Source organism: Ctenocephalides felis, unplaced genomic scaffold, assembly GCF_003426905.1.
Source record: "Ctenocephalides felis isolate EL2017-DRISC unplaced genomic scaffold, ASM342690v1 CF-g0.4_SCAFFOLD_01886, whole genome shotgun sequence".
Classification (NCBI taxonomy): domain Eukaryota; kingdom Metazoa; phylum Arthropoda; class Insecta; order Siphonaptera; family Pulicidae; genus Ctenocephalides; species Ctenocephalides felis.
The window spans coordinates 41647104-41668983 of NW_020538040.1; the positions used below are offsets into that span (position 1 = coordinate 41647104).

Below are 21880 nucleotides of genomic sequence, written 5' to 3' on the forward strand. Positions count from 1 at the left end.
TGTCAAATGTGAAAATACATTATTCTGATTGAAATATAATTGTAACATTTTGCTGTAATTGTTGTTCAATCCTTTAATGAAAATACTATTATTGCATACTTTCATTTTTTTTGTGATTTCTATTGTGACTAAAATATTTCAGTAAAACTTCTAATTTGTTTTTAAATAGGGTTTACTTCAAATATTTTATAACTTCATCAATACATTTATTGTTATTAATCATCATACTTTTAATTGTAAATAAAAAATCTAATCTTGATGGGCATGTCCCGATTACCAAAATCATATTTTTGTTCAGTTTAGTTCATAAAATTTAGCGAGTTTTTACTCGATCTTCTATTTTATTAAGAACTATCTTTAGGAAACATTTCAGGAGAGACAATGATATTAAAATGATGCATGTATGCATTACATATCAAAAAACAAAATGAGGCCAAGTTTATTGAATATTTATTAACTTTTAAAATTAGCAGTAACTGGGCAGAAAAACATAAATATGATACAGTATAGATTATCTATTACTGATTGCTGTATCAATAGGGTGCTACGTTATATATTGCGTGTTTTAGTTTTCAAGAATTTATTGTGCTGCAGCATGTGTAGGACAAATAGGCATTTTAGGATGAGATAAATGGGCTCAATTTTCAACAAAACGTTCTTTGATTTTGCCATGCCAACAATAGCAATGAAACAACCAGAAACAACTCATAGCAAGTACATAATACTTCCTGATAAATTTTCAAAATTAAGAAAATCTCAAAATCTTAATTTTCCGCCTGCGCGGGAACGCGTTAATGCCCCTTGCATCCAGGCGGCAACGTTTACATCTTTTGGCTGGTGTCGGGCGGTAGTACGCGAAACTAAAAGCTGCTAATATATCCTCCAATTCGTGAATCTTTGCACCAAAATACAAAGAAAAAATGATCAAAAAGGCGACGTATCAGCATTTAGTCAAATGTGTTTATGTGAAACTATCATCAAGCAAAAGCATTTTCATACAAATTGTGCTTCGAATCGACGGATTTTACCAGGAGAGCAGTCACAGCTAAAATTGAAATCTCGCTGGTATTGCCCAAGGCCGTCTGGTGAAATGTCAAAGGTAATTATTTTAAATATTGTAATAATAGTTGTAAGTACCATTATGCCTTAAGGCAAGTTTCATTAACTTTCTTCTTATTGATAATCAATTTAATCAATAAGGATTGAGTTTTAGCTATTTAGGTAAAATGCTCAACTGTTTATTCTTAGAATCGCTCAAGCCTACGGCAAAATTCTAAACTTCGATGAATTTTTATTCAATTGCTTATCGTATACCTATAATATTTTAGCATGTTATTTCAGACTACGAAGTCTATCGTTGTTGGTAAAACGAGGGCTAAAAATGGTACACTTTTCTGTTAATTACAAAGAAACAGCTTGGTCGATCGTCACGCAAAACTGATCAACGCTAGTCCTTATCGAGATTCATCAAATGGTCTTAAAACTTTTGGAATCGGACCTGCCGTTTTTTTGAAAACGCCTGTAAAAAATCGGCTCACACATATACACACGCATGCACACACACTTTTCCAAATTCGATCTTATTCGTTTCAGAATGATTTGAAACGTCCAGAAAACATAAGTATAAGCGAAGTATAAGCGAAGTTAATTAAAAATACTGTTTTAAAATTAAATAAGTTAATTAAAAATATTTGTGAACAATATGTTGATAATTAAATGAATATTTCAAAATTTAGATATTTGTGAACAATATGTTGAAAAGAATACATGAGGCCGATAGTCGGGCATTTCGTTTTTTTTCGAAAATGTGCTTTTCTAGCAAAAAAAAAAATATGGGAGAGTAATATAATAATATTTGTTATTTAATTTAACTGGTCAATACAGAGATAGATAGATACACTTTGGTCTGATCGTCCGCTTATCGATCTTTTTATGTGTTGCTTGATCAATTATCGCCTGGATGGATGACCATTTATTGAACAATACGAAATGGGAAAATTTAATAACTTCTTCGAAGAAGTTTGTTTTCTCGAAAAAATCCGATTTGCTATTTTATGTTTTCTCGACGTTTCAAGTCATTCTGAATCGAATTATCGAATGAAAATTTGTAAATAATATATTTCGTGTGTGTGTGTATATTAACCGATATCTGATCTTTCGACGACGTTTTCTAAAAAAACGGCTGAACCGATTTAAAAACTTTAAAAGCCATTCGATGTAACTCGATAAGGACTAGCGTTTGTTTTGTGTGGCGATCGGCCAAGCCGCTTCTTTGTAATTCACAGAAAAGTGTAAAATTTTTCGTCCATATTTTAGCCGACGATCTTGGAGCGATTTTGAAAATTAAAAAACTGTTCAAAGATATTAGAAGATAGGTAGCGTGTTTTCGTGTTGATTACTTTTTGGCAAAGATCGTCCAGACCGTTTCTTCCAAATCCAAATTAAATGTCCAAAGCATTTTGTTCGACAATTTTGATGAAACTTTATATGACAATAGATTTTATCTAAACATATTAGTGATTCTAATCAGAATTCTATGCCGTTCATGATTCTAATCCAGGGCTTCTTAAACTTTTGCTTTTGCGACCCCATTTAAGATTGCGAGCTTTTTTGACGACCCCACACATATAAAAAAATAATATTTTTAGATGATTTATTTATTGGTAAAAATATCCATATACAGATACATATGAAAATGTACAGTACTGTATTTTCATATACAGATACATATGAAAATATACAGTTTTATAATTTGTTGTAAAACATACAAATACCTAGACGTGATGTTACGAAATGATGATAATTGCAATTGAAAACTCTTGCAACCCCAGAATTTTTTTACGCGCCCCTATTTGGGGTTGCGACTCATAGTTTAAGAAGCCCTGTTTTAATCTATGCCTTTCATGATTTTTACTGATTACAGTTGACGTCTATACTTAAAATACATTTTAAGTTTAAGGAACTCGAAATGAATGAAATAAAATGTGTTAAATAAATTAATTTAATGTATTCTTGAAATATAAATGCATATACTTGTATTATCTGAGCAAGTGCAATTAATATTACAATTAAAACTAGTTGTGTGTGGCATCGTGCTTTAAGGCAAGTTTCTGGATCTTCCCGTACCGTAACGAAATGTTCGAAAAATATTAAATATTTTCATATAGATTATTATAAAAACTGTAACATTGTCTAATATTTATAAGAGTAATGTAAACTGAATTACAAAGTTAAAATTATTTATTTAAAGTACATAAGTGAGCTTTAGAATTTTAGCCAAAATTAAAATCAAAATCTGAATTATTTTCGATATACAAAAAAATTGAAATAGTTTTTTTTCCAAAAGCAATTATTTTGTCAAAACAAGCAGAAAGTTTTTTGAGTCATACATATCGGATGCTTAGTTCTCTTAAACTGCCATTTTTTGCACACTTAGCTCGGTATCTCCAAAACGGCTGGACCTGCCTTTGCCAAAATCTAATCACGACTTCTCCCCGTCATTACGAATTGAATGTTTCTTAGATCATTCAAATCGGATGCTCCCGTTGTCTCAAAAATTCTATTTCTATTATCTGCACTCTTTGCTCTGCATCTTCGAAGCGTCTGAACCTGCCTTTGCCAAGAACTAATCAGCACGTCTCCCTATCGATAGAAATCAAATGTTTTTTGAACCATTCAAATCGGTTGATCCGTGCGCCCGAAAACGTGGACGAAAAAATGTATCCATACATACATACACACACACACACACACACACATACATACACACGCACATCAATTTTTTTTTATTTATGCCAAAATGTTCAGAAACCGTCAAAACGCGAAAAAATTTAAAAAATTTAATTTCGATTTTTGGACGATTACAATAACCTACGGGAAGTTAAAAAAATAGAATGTGTTTTTTGGACTTTTTAAAATAATTTACAAATTTGTTTAAAATATTCCCAGAAAGTGTGGCCCTGGCTTAGTCGGTTTTTGGAGGCTGTCAATGCTGTCATTTTTCTGTCAACATATCAAATTTTAGCTTCGTGTCCAGACTTTTTTTATAATAATAAAGGTAAGGATAATAAAAGTTAAAATTTAATTTTTATCAGCTATGTGTATTTAATCATGTTTCATATTTATTTGCAGGATGCATAGTATTTTTGATGAAAAAAGGCTTCGAAAATGTGAAGTCAAATATGGGCAAATATCTTACATCTACCAATAACATAAAACTAGAAGAATAACAACAATTACTAAAATGCAAGATTTGATGCAAGAATAGAACATGTCACTTGAAACATCCATGGTTTACGCTTTGCTTTGGTGGGAAAGTTGTTGAAAATAAAATGTTTAGTATCTTGCAATATAGACCAATTGTGGAGGACTATAAAATTGCAATGTGCAAATACAATAAATGGCATGTAGTGTTGAATAATAGGCATCCGTATTATACTCGATGAAAAACATGTGCATGATAAATTATTGGTTTAACCACCTGGAGGTATGTTTCATATCGTTTTACATAAATAATTATTCAATACAAATTTACTAGTTACTATAGGAATTTAAATTTATTTTGAAGCTATGTTGTATTAATATTGACAGTAAAAACCTAAATCTCAACTTGAGGTTGTATTTTATATTAAATCACTTTGCTTAATTTTATTTTGAAGTCAAATGCAAAAAACTACAGTTTTTACATTAGTTACTTTTATTGATGATATAACTGTGCGTTATCACAATTGAATGAAATGGCTAGATTGCAACCAATGTCTTGTTATTAATTCAGATTCCTTTTATCACTTGCCTTTAGCGTTTGGTGGATTATAAATAGTACCTTATGATTTTTGGGTATCTCTTTCAACACATAACGAAAAAGCATATGCTAGTAAATAAGATAATTTAATAAATAGATCAATTACATAATAAGTTTGGTACAAAAATATAATATTAATATTAAAATTGATATATCTTCATGTGATATTGCTATATGCTTTAGGTATATCGAAATCAAAAGCGCAGCAGAGATTACTCACTGAAATAAAAACAAATATAGATCGATTATTTTTATAGAATTATGACAAATACACAACAACAATGAAGCTATACATAAAGAGTGTAAAGAAAAAACAAAAAGGAGATATTAGATATATAAAAAATTGAGACAACAACTGATTGTATCTATTTCTTACTTATATAAACAATAGAGTATAACTTACGTGCATTGTTATCCTGAGAGCTTTTTTGAGAAACTGAATGGAGGTAAGAATGGCATCTGACGAATATAGTTTCCATAGTGCAAATTTGTTCAAAATCCTTTACAACGTCATAATAATGACTATCACTGAAGCCATATGTATTTTCAAATTTGTGTACCCACTCTGAACGTATCACTTCAACCATTTGAAAAAGCTGTAAAAAAAAGAATTTATAATATTATCTTAAATATAAAAACTATGATTATATGCCAGAGATATAATAAAATAGAATATTATTATTTCCATCTGTATTATTAATAATTATTCTAAATTCAAATTAAAATTTATTCCTATTTATTTCATTCATTTTGTTAATAACTATTTTCAAAGAAAAATGCATCCAACTTTCATTGTGCCAACAATGAGGTCCACATCAAAATTTTATATAACTAATTCCTATCAAATGCGTGAAATCACCATTTTGTGCAAATTCAAAGCTTCTTTGACCAATTTTATGCTTTTTGACCTGTTTATTATATATCATCTGAATAAACATGCTCAATTTAGTTCAAGTTGTTACGGACAAATTAAAAATGTTTTTTCACAAAATAGCAACTATCTGAAAAAATATTGTCCTTACACCTTTTTTTTTGATATTGTCAAATTTTCATAGAGTTCATACTGAAGAGAAGTTTATCTATTCAGTAGAAGCAGAGAAATCGTGGGTATCGTAAAAGACAGGGTCATAATACTTAAATACGAAAAATAATATTTAATATATCAATATGAAATTATAATATGTAACAAGTACTTTCGAATTATTGGAACATTTTCCCTTTTTTTGTTCTCCTTTGCAATGTATAATATGCATTCCAATAATACTGTAGTTTTTTAACGGTAATTACTGTTTAAACGGTGGTTACCTTTACTTTGGCCAATAAATTAAATTAAATTACTTTGAATACTCTCAAACATTATTAAAGTAAACAGTTACAAATTATTTTTGTTTTCTTAGATGAAAGGATAGTATGCAAACCTGTAATATAACATTTAACACTGCTTTATATTTTTTACTTAGAAAACAATGATCGTGAACATAATTAATAAATTGTTCGTGGGCGCAATAAAGGTCCTCATGCGCTATGGCTGATTCCATCTTGTTTTGTAAGCAAGCCTTTGCTACAGTTAGAACTTGGCCGTATATGTAACTAAAAAGAAAAACATAAATTAAAGTAATTTTAATAAATTGTTTCTGCTTGTAAATATTTCTACCTGTAAACAGAACCTATACTATGCAATAGCCAATATCTAAGAACTTGCAATCTCTTTGATACCACCTCTACAGCTCGAACGTAAGTATGGCGTCTAAGTCCATCTACAAATTATTTATTTTATTTTGAATGTAGTAATTTTGAATAACAAATTTTTTCACTTACTTGAAAATATCAAATTTCTTAATGCCCATGTACACCAATTAAGTTTCAATAAAAATTGCATACATTCATCATATTTTTTTAAGATTCTTTCAGAAATAACCAAAGATATTGGATATACTATGCTGTATGATACCTTTATATCACTCAATGCTTTTAATTTACTGGTATAAGTTGCTGATGGATTCGTTAAATGAACACAAAATAAATGTGTCAAATTACAGAATTTAGTATACGAAAGAAATGCTTCTAGTTTACAGTTCATATAATAAGGACTTTGCCATTCATCGCCCTCATCCATCTAAACAAATAATTAATAAATAAGAAATACATTAGCAAAGCATCACATGAATTATAGATTATCAAATTTATCTCAAAGTTGAAAATACCTCAGTGAATAACTGAAAGTAGAAATTAAATAATATTCCTGCTGTCTGATTTATCATCACATTCTGCAATGCATCCAAATGTTTACTAAGATCAAAATCTTCTTTCAAAACTGTTACTACTAATTTGCATGTTTCGTTGCAATTGCTTTCTAGAACTTCGTTTAAAGCTTTATCCAATATAGATTCTAATGGACGACTCGGTGCCAATTTCATTCTGTAATGTAGAGCCAAATTATGTAGAATTTTTTTAAATTATTTGATATTTGTTTTATTGTTTTTAATCCAAAAATAAATATGGTTACCTGGCACATAATTCATCAACATAATTTGTTTCTTCATTGTAGATTATACGTGGTCGAATCTCTCTCACATGTCTCTTGAAAACTTCTTTTAATAAAGAATTATGAATATCTGGCATAAACAATAATTTATTTGGTTCATTGTTAATGCCAGTTTTTCGAAAAAATTGATTTCTATTTAAATTTGGTGGCAAGGCTTGTAATATTTCACGGAAGAAGGATTTGAATAAATTTTCTGCAATATTAAAATAATGAATGAACTGTTCAAAAATATTGTATAAATTTAAAATTACCTTTTAATTTTGTTGTTTTTGAAATATCTTTAATATGCCCAAGTTTTTGCAGGATTCTAATACTTTGTCCAGCATTTAAAACTTTATTCATGAGAGTGCTTAGCATTTGATTCTGTTTATAAATTTCATATTCATCCATACTTCTTAGATAATAATCGCCCAGTTTATCATTAGCTTTATTTTCGCTTTAAATGAAATATCATATTAAATCATATGAAATTCGACCTATATTCAACTCAATTGTAGTTTTTTACCTAGCTATAGTGAATTCATCTTGCCAATCTTCCAAACCCCCGGAATTCAACCACAATGTTATTATATTCAAATAAACTTTTATACAGTTTACAAAAATGATAAAGCTAAATGAGGCAATTTCTGCTTCAGCAATATGACAATTATTGTACAGCTTTGTTAATAAATTAGTAACACATACATTTGCAGGTGTGCTGTGCCAATCTAGAATGCAGTCCTTATGAATGATATTTAACGTATGAATTTTGTCCATATAGGGGACTAAATTTGTTCTTAATGTCAAGATAGTGAACACATCATCTGAAAAGAAAAGATAAAAATTCAATTCTATTACCTATTTATATTTCGATATAATAAAATATTAGATTATATACATAGTTATAAATTACCTTGTGCTCTTACTTTATTTTCCAATTCCATCATAAAGTTTTTAATTGGCTGTAAAAGTTGTATAATTGATTCACGATATGCTTTGTAAGTGAATGGTGCTCGTATTTCATTATCCTCGATTACTGAATCAAAAAAGCTTTCCATAGTGTATAGTATATCCAACCACTCGCAAAAGGGCTGAACATATTTTTCAAAACTATCCTGTTGAAAGTAGAGAATAACAATGAATAAAAATAGTTTTTCATTAAGATATTAAACTAAAATGACTTACAGGAGGCAAACTTGGAATAGTAACATTATTGTGCACTTTAAATTTATTATCTTCATCTCTAAAAAATACACGACACGTATTGGATGTTAGTGGTTCATGTAATAACCACATTAACTCTCTCAGGACACAATATTCAGATATGGTATAAATGTTCTCAGAGTTCACTAATCCATATGATAAGGATTCAACATGTGCCTGCCTGTAATAGGTTTCAATTGATTTTTTCATCATATATATATAAATATTTAACATAAATTTGTAGTTTGGTTATTTATATATACTATATATATATATATATATATATATATATATATATATATATATATATATATATATGCGATGCATGCAAAAAATGCGGGCGCACGCCTGATGGGGCGCCAAATCAAGATTCGGAAATAAATTTTTTAATATATTATTCATTTTTTTTTAATATAAAATCTAGAATACTTAATAGATTATAATAAACAATCTAACTTAACTATGGGTACGTAGAAATAGAAAGCATATTCAGTTTGCAATGTGATATCTGTAGAAACAATTAATTACTCATGCAAATTAGTAAATTATTGTTCTGCTTATTATTTAACGAACTTATTAAATTTTTCTTAGATCGAAGTTAATGTGGAATCGAAAAAGAAATTATTTAGTGTTCAATACCGTAAGCGCAAACTTACAAAAGTTTAAATTATTGCGCATTATTGATGAAAAATTGCAAGGTGATTTAGTTTGAACGGAACCTGTTAAAAAAAATAGATACAAATTATAATAGAGAAAAATAGGAAATAGGTAGTCAGTCAGTGTTTAGAAAATGACTATAACACCGAGAAACTTAATTGTAACTTTTGCATTTGTTGAAAATGTTTCGCATCTGATTAACTTTGAACTTTGAAGATATGCTTAGTTAGTTCAGGAAATATGTAATTTCTTTGCATCTTTTAAAATACGTTAAAAATTTAACTTCAAAACAACAATCTAATATTCTGAATCAGATATATATATATATATATATATATATGATTTAGTAGTTAATTTTGATGTTGAAATATATGAGTGAGTTCTTGAGGGCGATACCATTTGATGTATCGCCCTCAAGAACTCTCATATATATATATATATATATATATATATATATATATATATATATATATATACCATATTTCAATAAGAATTACTGCAAAATATTTTGAACTATTTTTTGAGTAACTAAAAACTAAGCATAGCAAAAACCAAATAATTAGAGCTTATTAATTTTACCGAGTGGTTGCCCAATTAGCTGCTGGATGAGAGCTCTGAGCCTCATAGGTGGTACCATGTTCCCACCATGGCAGTTGCAATGATTCCAAAAGTAACCAATGATCTGGTTTGGCACTTTTACCTGCTTGTTTTCTTTCTTTACTAAGTTTTGCAGATCTAGAGTTACGAAAATTTGTTTGTGTGCATTGCTCTGAAGTTTGTTTTGGCTTTGGTTCTGTAATTTGTTTTGGTTTGTTTTCTGAAGTATCTCTACTTTCCACATTTTCAAAATCATCATCATTATCATTCTCATAATCTTCATAATCATCATCATCATCATCATCATCATCACTCCATTCCTATTATGAATGTCGGATTCATTTCGAAAATAATTAAACAAAAAACAGATAGAAAAGTAATACTAACACTGAGAGATTCACTATCGTAATCAGTTCTTAAATTCAGATCTTCTGCAAGAATTTTTTTCCAATCTATAGTTTCTTCTTCGTGTAGTGTTAAACATTTGAATGTAGATTGTTTACTTTGCAAATTATCGGGCACTGAACCAGTAGGATTATATGCAGCATGTATAGTTAAAGATAACAAGGTCCACTTTAAATCAAACTATAAAATCAAAACATTATCAAATTGTTAAAAATTAGTATTGCTTAGATACATATATTTCAACCTGAGGATGGTTTTCAAAATATGGATTATTTATAAATTTATTATATAAATTATTCAATTGATCCGAAGCTTCATTATGACCATGTAATTTAAATTTTTCTATTAAACCTGACATAGAACGTGTAATCGCATGGCTATCCACTGATAAAAATCTATGATTTTTTATTATGTTTATTCCAAAATTTTCAAAAGTAGATATTTGTTCAGAATCACAGTCCTGTAAAAAGATTAGTGCTTGTTATTACAAATTAATGCATGATATCCAAATTAACATAAAATTTCACTAGAGGCACATGATTAATATTCAATATTTTTGAGACCTAAAATAATATCTGATAATAATAATTTCACTTGTATTTCATGTGTATGTGCATCCAAATCACTAATCAAAATATTTTATTATTTTAGTATGATTTTCTTTGAAATCAATTATTAAAGCCTACATTTTATATGAACTAAATAATATTAAATCAACCAAATACAAAATTTGGTTTTGTGAAAATTATAGAAATTTGGTCTACCTGAGGACTATATAATTTAATCAATTTGCGTAATTCACAAATGATTTTAACTTCTTCATTTTTGTTCATGTTTAATTTAAAATTGAAACTGTATAAGAATTATTATTAAATTATCTTAATAAATTATTATTATTATTATTATAAAAGTAACTAATAAATAATAAATCTTATTGTTTATAAAAATCTGGAATTAAATACATGTTTATAGACATGTCAAAGTGACAGCAAGTTGACAGTTGCTAAACTGTTCTATTCCGCCATTGTGGCCAACGTGATTTTCGTATTGCTAGTGTGGCATCACTGCGAAATCTACTTCGACGCAAGACGGCCATTTAATTTCCTTTTACCTTCTGTGCTCAGCTTGTGGTTGATCGAACACGTGCATTCGTGAAAAATATTAATTTAAAAATGCAGAAACAAAAGAGGGAACCTATTCATGCTGTCCAAGTTTTTGGCAGAAAAAAGACAGCCACCGCTGTTGCCTATTGTAAGCGTGGACGTGGAAATTTGCGAGTAAATGGACGTCCTTTGGAACTCGTGGAGCCAAAAGTTCTCCATACAAGTTGCAGGAGCCTATTCTACTTTTAGGCAAGAAAAATTTGCCGGTGTTGATATCCGCGTTCGAGTAAATGGAGGAGGTCACGTCGCACAAATTTACGCTATCAGGCAGATCCCCGTTTGCGAACCAAAGAAATTGGAGGTCCAGGTGCCCGTGCACGTTACCAAAAGTCATACCGTTAATTTATATTATCTTTTTTTAAATTCTATTATAATAAATTTGGTTTGACAGAATGTACGTGTATCATTTCTAGTTCTTTTACAGAGTTGAAGATAAATCACTAATATTAGCTTGCCAATAACATTGTTTTTTTAAGGTATAAGTGTCAGCGTTGAAAAGTTCAATGCCAATTTCTAGACAGTAAATTCATTGTGAGCAAGTGTAAGTCAACCTTTCTTTTACATAATTCAATAAAGTTACAAGTTCTTTTTAGTGTTACTCGATAATTATTTCCAGGACCACTTCCACGATCAATTAGTGTAAATTCGCTTTTGTTTGATTTGATTTGATTGAGATGAGTATTGATCACTACTGATTTACAGTGCCGTGGCAGTGATTTACTGAAATAAAGTGCATGCATGATTTCTTTTAATTGCATGATGTAAAACTCTAAACTGTTAGCACATCTCAATTAAAAATATGTCGAAACTTAAATGTTTGTCGTAATAAGGTTGTTGTAATTGAATTCTTCTCTTTATAGTAAACTGCATTCTTATTTTGCAATCACCAATTTACATAAACAATACACATTCATTCTGTTCTAGGGAGTTATTTGTGTAATAAATGTTATTTCTATGTTATTTTGGTGAATATTTTAGGGGTATACTCTGAAATTTAAAGCAACTATGTTACAATGAATGTAAAACATTTATTTGAAATCGATTAATATGTATAATTAATTATAATTGTTAAATAACAGATTTCAAGGAGCTGTCATAATGTGTAGTCACTGTATTTGCTATGCATACTATTATAATAAAAAAGTATGATTGATGGTCTGAGATATTTATATTAAAACATTTTCATTCATATGTTTTGATTGTCCAACATCTTCATCCTGCAATTTACAAATGATATATCATTAATTATTCATAATTATGGCAAAAATGAGAAAAAATACCTTTCTTCATTTTCTAATCGGTCTCGTTCTTCATAAAACTCCTTCAATTTTGTTGAATGCATTCTTTTCCTGTGTGCATAAAATTGCCTGAATTGACAAAAGTTTTTTCACAGAAATTGCATTTATATTTTCTTTCCCCTGTATGTTGTGCAGCATGTGCCTAAAATTTAGAAGTATAATAGACAAATGAAACAGAATTATGTAACTAAACTAAAAACTTACATTTAAAGTGCATTTCATCTTGAATGTCTTGTTGCAAACATCACAACTGTAGTGCTTTCCTTCTATGTGATGTTGTTTTGAGTATGCAATCGTAAGGCTTGTTTAGATTTGCTTTTGTAAGTACAAAATTCACAGCTTAATGGAGCCTCAGTGTGTTGTGTCATGTGTTTGGCTAAGCATTGCTTGTTTTTGGACCTGACAGGATAATAAATATCAACAGAACCTTAGAATATGCAATTACAGTGAACTTAAGGACCTATAAATAATTAGCTATACTAGTGAGATATTATTTTCTTACCATTTGCCACATTCTGGACATTGCACTTGATTGAACATTTTGTTCATGTGTGCCGAGATGATATCCAAGGTTTCCTGAATTACTGAACCTATGGGCGCATATGTGGCATACATATTTGTACTTATCTTTTTGGTTGACTTTGTGAGTTTTGTTTATATGTGTCGAGAGAGCACTCGCAGTACCAAAACTGAAAGTAATCATATCATACAAATGGTGGCAGCATTTATTAAGAACAGGACCAGCAATTTACATTGGAGGTAAGTGTAAAGAATCAAATGCCATAATTAATAATTTCAGATAACTGTTCAGTTTTTTTATTCAATTTAAATAGTGAGTTAATTATCTACTAACTTCAAAAGTTCATTGACAGTGTGATAGCTATGTAAAATAAATTAATTTCTCCATGAAAAACCAAAAAAAAATACTTGTTTATACTCTAGCTACTCATAATCAGCCGAATAGCATTTTCTTATTTCACTATAAACTATCTACATACAACTTACATTTTACCGCACTCTTCACAAATATGCGTTATCTTTTCCTCCTCATTTAAATGTGATGCCTGATGAGCTGTTAATGCACTGTAATAACTGAAACGTCTTGAACATGTTGGTTCTGGACAACATAAAGGACGCTGTGATTCTGGTAAATGATTCTGTATATGATTTTGCAATATTTTAGGGCAGGTTAATATCTTATTGCAAATGGTACAACTGAAAAATACAAATGTTAATTAAAACTAGTGTTTCAATCTTATTGTATTAAGTAGGACTTTGTAAAGAGTGGTGGCAATGCATTGGTATTTTTTGCATTCAATTATCAGGGATGAAATTTTCAGTATTTTATTTTAGTTTGTCATTTTATACTTTGTGTACATTGCTTTAACTAATTATTTTTGATTAATGAAGTGGATGGTAAAAAATATTTCAAGAATTGAAAAATTTCAGATACTGGTAGTATTCTGCAGTGGTTGCAGATATTGTATCTGAACTGGCAACTAATGTTAGGAAAACAAAATGATAGAAGCAACAAAAAATTGATGTTCAATTATAAATTATATTTACGTAAAAGCCTCTGGTTGAATATGACTTGCCATGTGCATTGCCATTGCCTTCTGCCTTGTAATTTTTTGACCGCAACAAAGAACATAGCCTTTTGTATTATGGACTTCTTCATAATGTTTTATCAAATTGGAAATAGTCCTAAAAATTATTATTCTCGTAAACTAAATTAAAATGAAAATTAAATACGAATTATTTCATAACATACGTAAAACATGTTGTATTGATACAAATGTTACATTTTAAACCAAAGAATGTTGCTAACATATTGTCCAATTTTTTTCCAGTGATAGTTAATCTACAATTCTTAATAAGTTCTTTGGGAAATGTGCTATTGTCAAAACTTATTTGATTTGATTCAGTCAACATATCCTCATCGTCAGATTCATAATACTGTTCCGTATCACTTAAATTAAATTCAGTTTTTATGCTCACTGAAAAAAAAATTCTATCAATATTGTTTTGCAACAAAATAACATAATAAGGGTGTTATAAAATACCAATTGCTAGGTTCAAACAAACATTTGAATTTAGAATATAAAACATTTTATAATCAATATTTTCTGTGTATAAAAAATAGCAAACGGTAGATGACTCTTTTATACATAACAATAAAATCAGCAGATGAATTAAAATACATTTGAAAAAAAAACTTGAAACTATTTAAATATTATTATATATTGAAATTATGCCTTAAACCATTTGTGGTTTTGTTTTCTTTACTACTTACATTCATTATCCACAGATTTAACTTTGGCAGAATCTTTATTTATATAATTTGGCGTTTTTGCATTTGGATTATTAAATTCTATTTGGGATATCATATTATTTCTTTGCTTTTGCATCGATAGTGGTAGATTATCTTCCTTCAAAAACGAATTTAACATTATAAGAATAAAATAATCAATGCATACAGAATACATTTTAAGATATTTGACTTACAATATTTGTTGTTTCATATTTAAACAATTTTGATTTTTTTTGAAAATTTCTCTGAGCTAAATAAACCTATAATAAATATTTAAAACAAATAAATTTTTAATTACACAATTAATTGATAATATAAAAATTAGTGAAGGTTCAAAGAAGTATGTAAAATGAGACTAACTGTTTGTGCAAATATATGAAATTGATTTAAATTATTTAGGCAGTCCTCACAAATTACTATCGGGGTATTATTTTTATAGTGAATCTGAAACAATAAATCCTCATATAAGTTGCTTGTTTGATTTGTTACGTCTGTAGCGAAAACTTTACGTTAATAGATAGATAATCTAATATTTTGGTTTTAATTAAGCTTTCGATTTCTTTGTTAAGTCCTCTCAGCAATTTAGTGTTGCATAAACAAAGTTGACATGCTTCAATCTGTGCCATATCTATATAAATTATATTTCTTCCATTTATTAAGGCGTAACGCATAACATTTCAATTTATTTGTTCATGACGTTTAGCTGTCATTTACTTGTTTATGAGGTGATTAGTGAAGTTAGCAACACGATGTAGAAAATTTCAGAGTAACCAATAGCAAAGTAAAAGTTTTATTTTTGAAATTTCTGGACCAGAATTAAATTATTATATATTCGAGGGGAACAAATAAAAAAGCAGTAATTATTGATCAATAATAATTAATAACAATCGTTTTAAATATTTTCAAATAGATAAGTATAAATACTTACGCTTATTTATCTATGCTATATATTTTATCGCTTGTATATTATATAGCGGCGATCTTATCACTTGACACTTAAGAATGTTTACGTTAACAAGAGATGCCAAATTAATCCATCTTGGGATATATTTCTTACGATTAGAACAACGCATATAAAATATATACATTTTTAAACTGAATTGTAAATTTACAATGAATAAAGAAAGTATAAAACTTCGTTCATTTTTGAAAATTTTGAAAAAAAAATCTTTTATAAATTTTTAAATTAATTTGAATCATATAAGAACCTTAAAATATTAAAAATCTTGGAATGGAACTCAAAAAAATGCAATAAAAGTAGTACTCATTTTTAAAATCTTTATAAAATATCTGATAATTTGATGTGCATATGTCTAATGAACATTTTTGAACGCGATTTTTTTTTATTTTTGCCTCTGTATCTCCGAAATCGCCGGACCTGTCACTAATATAATATAATAAATATATACTATTCAATCGTCAATACAAGTAAATTTTTTTTTTAAATCATTCAAATCGAGCGCTTCCATAGATAAGTAAGCATGAGCGCTCCGTTGCCTCAAAAACAAAATTACCATTCTTTGCACTTTTCGACCCGTATCTTTAAAAAAAACGGTTAGACTTTGACCTGTTTTCGCCAACAACTAATCAGCACGTCTTCCCATCAATAGTAATCGATTGTTTTTTCAATCATTCTTCTTCATTTAAAACGGTTGATGCCTGCGCCCGAAATCGTGAACGAAAAATTGTATCCGCACATACTTACACACACACACATACACAATCACATCTATTTTTTCTAAGGCATGCCAAAATGTTCAGAAGACTTAGAAACGTGAAGATATGCAAAAATTTTATATTTGATTTTTTTGAGATTACTATAACTTATCCTACGGGAAGTTAATTAAGAAAGTAAAAAGATCTTGTTTTGAGATTATGGTAGTCAACAAAATTTGGATTCCGAAAAAGTACTTATTGTAAGAATAAATTTTTGGGTTTTTTTGATGATTTTATCTGTTTTTACTTTTCTTTGATTCCTATAAATATATTGATTTTTTTACATTAAAAAAATCTAGTGTTTTCAATTGTAAAATTTTATTTTGCGTATACGAATATTTTTCAAATTCTTATACAAAAAATCATACGTATTTCATAAATGTATTTATAATTTTTAAATATATTAGAGCTTAGAGTCGCAAAATTTAGCCCTTTCCTCTCGCGAATTGCGAGATTTATATAAATTTTGCCGTCGGAGCGGCGGCATCCAAGTGGAAAGGGTTGATATTCTGATATACAAACCTAATCCATGGAATTATATTTTAACTATTAACGAAAAAATGTTCAGTTTTTTTAAATGTTAGTTGGTAGTTCCAAAATGTTAGAAAGCTAGATTTTGATTTCAGTTTACAATAAGTATCAGAAGAAAACCAAAAAAGATTTCAAAATATTTGAAAAAAATTTGAACGAGTTTATCATGTATGAATACAATGGTGGTTTATGTGTTCCAATGCAAATTAGACGACTAGAAGAATGTAGTCACATAAAAAACAACTGATTACGATTATACATTTATTAATAAATACTGTACAAAACTCGCATATATAAATCTATAAATTCTTATTTCTTTTAAAATAATCATGCAGCAATTGACGATATAACATTATACAATCATATTTTTCTTTCACTTAAATCACATAAATCAAACGTTGCTAAATTAGACAAATACTGCCAAAATGTTATAATATCTAATTGTTATAGCTAATAATTATCGCTTTCGCATTATTAATAAAACATTCAAACATCAATCAGTCACTTATGGGTATGGATTATAAATAATTAAATTGATCTTAGCATTTTTCTTTGATTATTAATAACATTTATTTAGGTTCCACAAATTATTAATTATATAATTTTTTCAACATAACCGTGGAGTAAAGTAAAACATAAAAATAAATAATAAGAATGCAAACAAAATGCTCTACATTTTTGAGAAAGAAAAATGCAAAGATAGGCTGCAACTATTAGAAATATTTTTTATATAAACCTAATTAAATTTCGCGAAATTTACTTTATACGTGTAGTTTAGAAAAGTTTCAGTCCAATGACTGAAAAACCATCCATGTTTTCATACTTTGTTACAATTGACATGTATATTACTTAAATGCCAATTGGAAAACAATATAATTTATTGTATAATGTAAGTAATCAAAGCAATCATAACAATTACAGGTTAACATTATCATCAGAATCATCTAAATAATTATACAGAACAAAAATGTTCTTTTCCTTATTTTCTGATATCACGTTTTTCGTGTGATCGCTTAATTCTTGATTTACAGAGTTATTCATAAAATAATACACGCAATTACACATAGCAAATGTCTTTTTGTTGCCTTAAACAATTGTCTTCGATTTAAGATTTATTGTTTTGCACTATGTTTAATATTTATCCCTTTCTGCGACATGATTAAGGTTTCCATTCATTGGCAGTTCATTTTTGTGCTTGGGGCTTTATTGCTTTTGGTGGAATGTAAAACCACCAAGCAGCAAAGAAAAATATCAACGAGCAAGCTTTTCCTATGAATGCTGCTCCAACCATATACCTAAAATTGAAAAATGTATTGAAATTATATTTGAAGACTATTTTTAATTCTCGGATTTTAGCAGAGTTGATTAGTTACAAATATATTAAAATGAAATTATCGGTCCAGTTTTGTAATTCACACTTAACATTTTTTTTATATATATAAACTTATGTCTAAAACCCATTGCGTTTTTTTCGGTGTTCCCTTTGGGTCTGGGCGTGTTTCCATATAGAATTGGCCCCACCCTGGTATTTAAATGATTTTGATGCCATTTTATAGGTATTTTCGAGAAAATTCGAAATACCAAATTTCAAATCCGTAGCTCATCATTTGGCCGAGATATCAGTGAAAACATGTGAAAGTGTCCTCTTTTGTCAAACTCACTTTTTGTCGGAAGAAGTATGAGATATATCGAAAAATTGTTAACGTCATTCTATTTGTACTGATCTTGTCTATGTTCTCCATAACAAATAATGGGAAAAAATTATTTGTTAGTGCGTGAAAAGGTTAAAATGATTTTTCATTTTCCATTTTCTACCAGTGCGGCTCTTTTGACTACTTTTAAATTAGCATCATTCGAAAGCTTGTACATTTTTCTTCTGTTATTCAAAAATTTCTTTTAAATGCAAGTGGAACTTTCGGTGAAAAGCTGGAAAAACTTAAGCTAGTACGCGCGCTGCCGGTACAAGAACGCCCATATAAAGTCGCTTTGCAAGAGCGACGAGTAAGCATAAGGCTCGTCGTTATCGCCATAATCTGTATATAAGTATGGAAATATTTATTAAAAACCATTTATTGCTCTTAAACTCTTACTTCAATACATAATTTATTAATTCACATCCAAATATTTAAAAGATGCGAATATATTCTACACGTGTTTTAATTAAAATATCTTATTTTCTTAGTTTGTGTGTGTATATGCTTGTGTTCGTGTTTTTCATACCTGCTCATATTTTTATTATCATAAACAAGACAAGCCCCACCGGAGTCGCAGTCTCCTTGCCATAGTATGCAACTTTCATCGATGAGTGCTCCAAAAAGCATTGGGGCTGGTATGGTTCCTAACAGACGTACTACTATCCATTGAATTCCCAATGCAAACGATCTTTGTTCGTCTCTCACACATCTATATTTTAGAAATAGTAATTGAAAATAATTATAAAATATTTATATATTAAATTATAAAAATATATAAAATTATTACAGTAAGATTTTGCTTAGATAATATTGCTTTGAGATACGAGCAATTTGACATGCAAATTAAGCTCGCAAGGTGGGGTACCAATGCATTTTTTTACTATTAAGATTGAGATTGTTTTTATCATCTCAGATAACTATTCTATTTTGAATACATGAACGCTTTTAAAAGGCAACCTTTCGGCCGCCTTTCTTATATTGCAGCAATGCCCCTAAAGGCCATTTTCTCTTGGCATCATATTGCTATCTATATTTCCAAGTGTAATTCGAAGTCACTACTGCTTTATATCAAGCTGTCCGAGGAGGGTATCGAACCTGAAATTTTCAACGCAAAGTCCACAATTCTAACCACTAATCCACGAAAGAATACAATCGTCAAAATAGAAATTTTTTTTAGTGTTACATCCTATATCCTTAATTAATATAGATGCAATGTAAAATCTATATTATAATAATTTAATTAAATTATACGTACCGCAAAGTTGCTGACAAGGCTGGCATTGTAGACAAAAATGTGAAAAACATTACAAAGACCATCAGGCCCACAAATAGTGGTAAATGGGGGCAAGTTGAATCACAAGTTACATTGGCGGCATCATATTCTTTCGATTCATCGTCTTGCTTCCATACCTTTCTATTTTCTGAATTTATGCAACGGCATTGGGAATATACCTGTACAATAAAAATGAATTAGTTTTAGATTGTTAAAACTTATTTAATTCTAATTTTATTCCAAAATACAGTTCTTGGATTAATAGTGTATTAATATATCAAAAATTCATATTTAATTAAGTTATGATAATAAACAAATTATTATTAACAAATAACAACTAGGCAATTAGAATTATGTATGTGTATACAATATTCTAGTAAATATAAAACTTTTAAACATGTAAATATATAATAGAAAGGATATCTCAAATTACCCATAGTTTTTATTCGGACGAATTGAATATTTACAATCACGTTAAAAAAAAATTCGCTCCAATCTGATCCCTTCGATTTCTTTATAATTTTAATTTTTTGTAGTAATATCTTTAATTAATTTTATTAGTACCTCTAATAAAAAATAATCGAAAATAGGCTAGTAGTGTGCACTGATATTTTAAGTTATTCGCTGATAATAAAGTTCTTTTTATCGTGAAAAGTTGGGAATTGGAAAAAATTAGCTTACAATTATATTTCATTGACAACAAATATTTTAAAAGCAAATTATACATTTTAATATTTTTGTTGGATTCATATTGATAATATTTGGTAAAAATAATTTAAAATTTAGGATGTTACAATACAAAACACGTCTTTGCGAATTGAAATTGACTCAAGTTTTGTTATGATTGTAAGATTATATAAGTACAGAAATATAAGCAGAATAATTCTGCCTCGTCTCCAACATGAACATATTTTGAGGTAATTTTGCATTTTGAGATTCATCGCTACTAACATATGTTCTAAAAAGATGATAAAAATTACAGACATATATTGAAATTCATATTATTGTCTTTGAAGATTGTTTGTTGTTTAACCTTTTAATAACAAATTAAAGCCTCTTGCAATATCTAGAATCTAGATCAATAGAGTCATTTATTGAGAGATAAGTGAAAATAGCTATCATCCGGCATTGCTGCAGTAATAGAAATATTTGCCCTATTATAGAAATTGTAATAATAAAATTTATAACAAAGACAACGTTTTGGGTTGCCATCTGTAATAAAAACCGACGTAATATTAGCAGGACATAGGACAGGACTCTGGAGGTTCTGATTGTTGTTCAAACAATATTAAAAAAATGCATTCATAGGAGACATAGAACGAACTTATGAGCTGTTGAACAACAGCCTTTGTATGAGGTCCGTGTTATCAGAGGCTGCCGCAATTTTATCTCTATAATTGGAATCCGCGTTTCCAGAATATGCGTTAACGGAGGGTTGACCGTATATATATATATATATATATATATATATATATATATCAGAAGTGTTACCTTGATGTTACCATGGGAATCTTCTTGGGTGCAGCCGGCATGACAAGGCGAGTAATACATCACTTGATCGAATCCACATATCGGGTCAAAATCGGCTCTGGAACAATCGCAGCCTGAATTACATGAATCCGACAGGGACAAGGGCAGTGAACTGTAAACATACAAATGATACATAATTATAAAAATTATAAAAATAATTATTTTGTCAGACGTTTT

General features: G+C 28.8%; 3 protein-coding genes and 1 pseudogene across 3 annotated transcripts in view; 1 reads left to right on the forward strand and 3 right to left on the reverse strand.

Moving 5' to 3' along the window:
- Positions 1 to 4937: 4937 nt before the first annotated feature.
- On the reverse strand, positions 4938 to 11020 carry LOC113374979 (gamma-tubulin complex component 5-like). The gene is made up of 15 exons (XM_026614934.1): positions 10952 to 11020; positions 10432 to 10647; positions 10170 to 10367; positions 9765 to 10102; positions 8511 to 8709; positions 8239 to 8440; positions 7852 to 8149; positions 7598 to 7782; positions 7308 to 7539; positions 7006 to 7219; positions 6620 to 6917; positions 6456 to 6558; positions 6220 to 6391; positions 5205 to 5397; positions 4938 to 5020 (listed from the first exon to the last, which is right to left on the reverse strand). Exons 1-15 carry the CDS (start codon positions 11018 to 11020, stop codon positions 4959 to 4961), a joined length of 2979 nt encoding a protein of 992 aa, XP_026470719.1. The 3' UTR covers positions 4938 to 4958.
- A 248-nt stretch (positions 11021 to 11268) lies between these two features.
- LOC113377525 lies at positions 11269 to 11692 on the forward strand (annotated as a pseudogene).
- Positions 11693 to 13649: 1957 nt separating this feature from the next.
- On the reverse strand, positions 13650 to 15627 carry LOC113374980 (transcription factor grauzone-like). The gene is made up of 7 exons (XM_026614935.1): positions 15469 to 15627; positions 15320 to 15403; positions 15154 to 15219; positions 14935 to 15077; positions 14420 to 14617; positions 14215 to 14352; positions 13650 to 13863 (listed from the first exon to the last, which is right to left on the reverse strand). The coding sequence occupies exons 1-7, from the start codon at positions 15583 to 15585 to the stop codon at positions 13650 to 13652; spliced, it is 960 nt and encodes a 319-aa protein (XP_026470720.1). The 5' UTR covers positions 15586 to 15627.
- Positions 15628 to 18389: 2762 nt separating this feature from the next.
- LOC113374981 (solute carrier organic anion transporter family member 4A1) overlaps positions 18390 to 21880 on the reverse strand; it is a 65314-nt gene continuing 61823 nt past the window's right edge. The window contains exons 8-11 of the mRNA XM_026614936.1: positions 21665 to 21810; positions 20156 to 20352; positions 19427 to 19609; positions 18390 to 18501 (exon numbers count right to left, since the gene is read on the reverse strand). Coding sequence (XP_026470721.1) covers positions 18390 to 18501; positions 19427 to 19609; positions 20156 to 20352; positions 21665 to 21810 — 638 coding nt within the window. The remainder of the gene's footprint in view (positions 18502 to 19426; positions 19610 to 20155; positions 20353 to 21664; positions 21811 to 21880) is intronic.

Coding starts and splice junctions, on each gene's coding strand:
- LOC113374979 (XM_026614934.1), bottom strand. CDS start 11,020: ATGAACAAAAATGAAGAAGTTAAAATCATTTGTGAATTACGCAAATTG. Junction 10,368..10,431: donor ATTTTGAAAACCATCCTCAG/GTTGAAATATAT, acceptor TTGATTTTATAG/TTTGATTTAAAGTGGACCTT. Junction 8,150..8,238: donor AAATAAAGTAAGAGCACAAG/GTAATTTATAAC, acceptor TTTTCTTTTCAG/ATGATGTGTTCACTATCTTG.
- LOC113374980 (XM_026614935.1), bottom strand. CDS start 15,585: ATGGCACAGATTGAAGCATGTCAACTTTGTTTATGCAACACTAAATTG. Junction 15,078..15,153: donor AATATGAAACAACAAATATT/GTAAGTCAAATA, acceptor TCGTTTTTGAAG/GAAGATAATCTACCACTATC. Junction 14,353..14,419: donor ATCAATACAACATGTTTTAC/GTATGTTATGAA, acceptor AATAATTTTTAG/GACTATTTCCAATTTGATAA.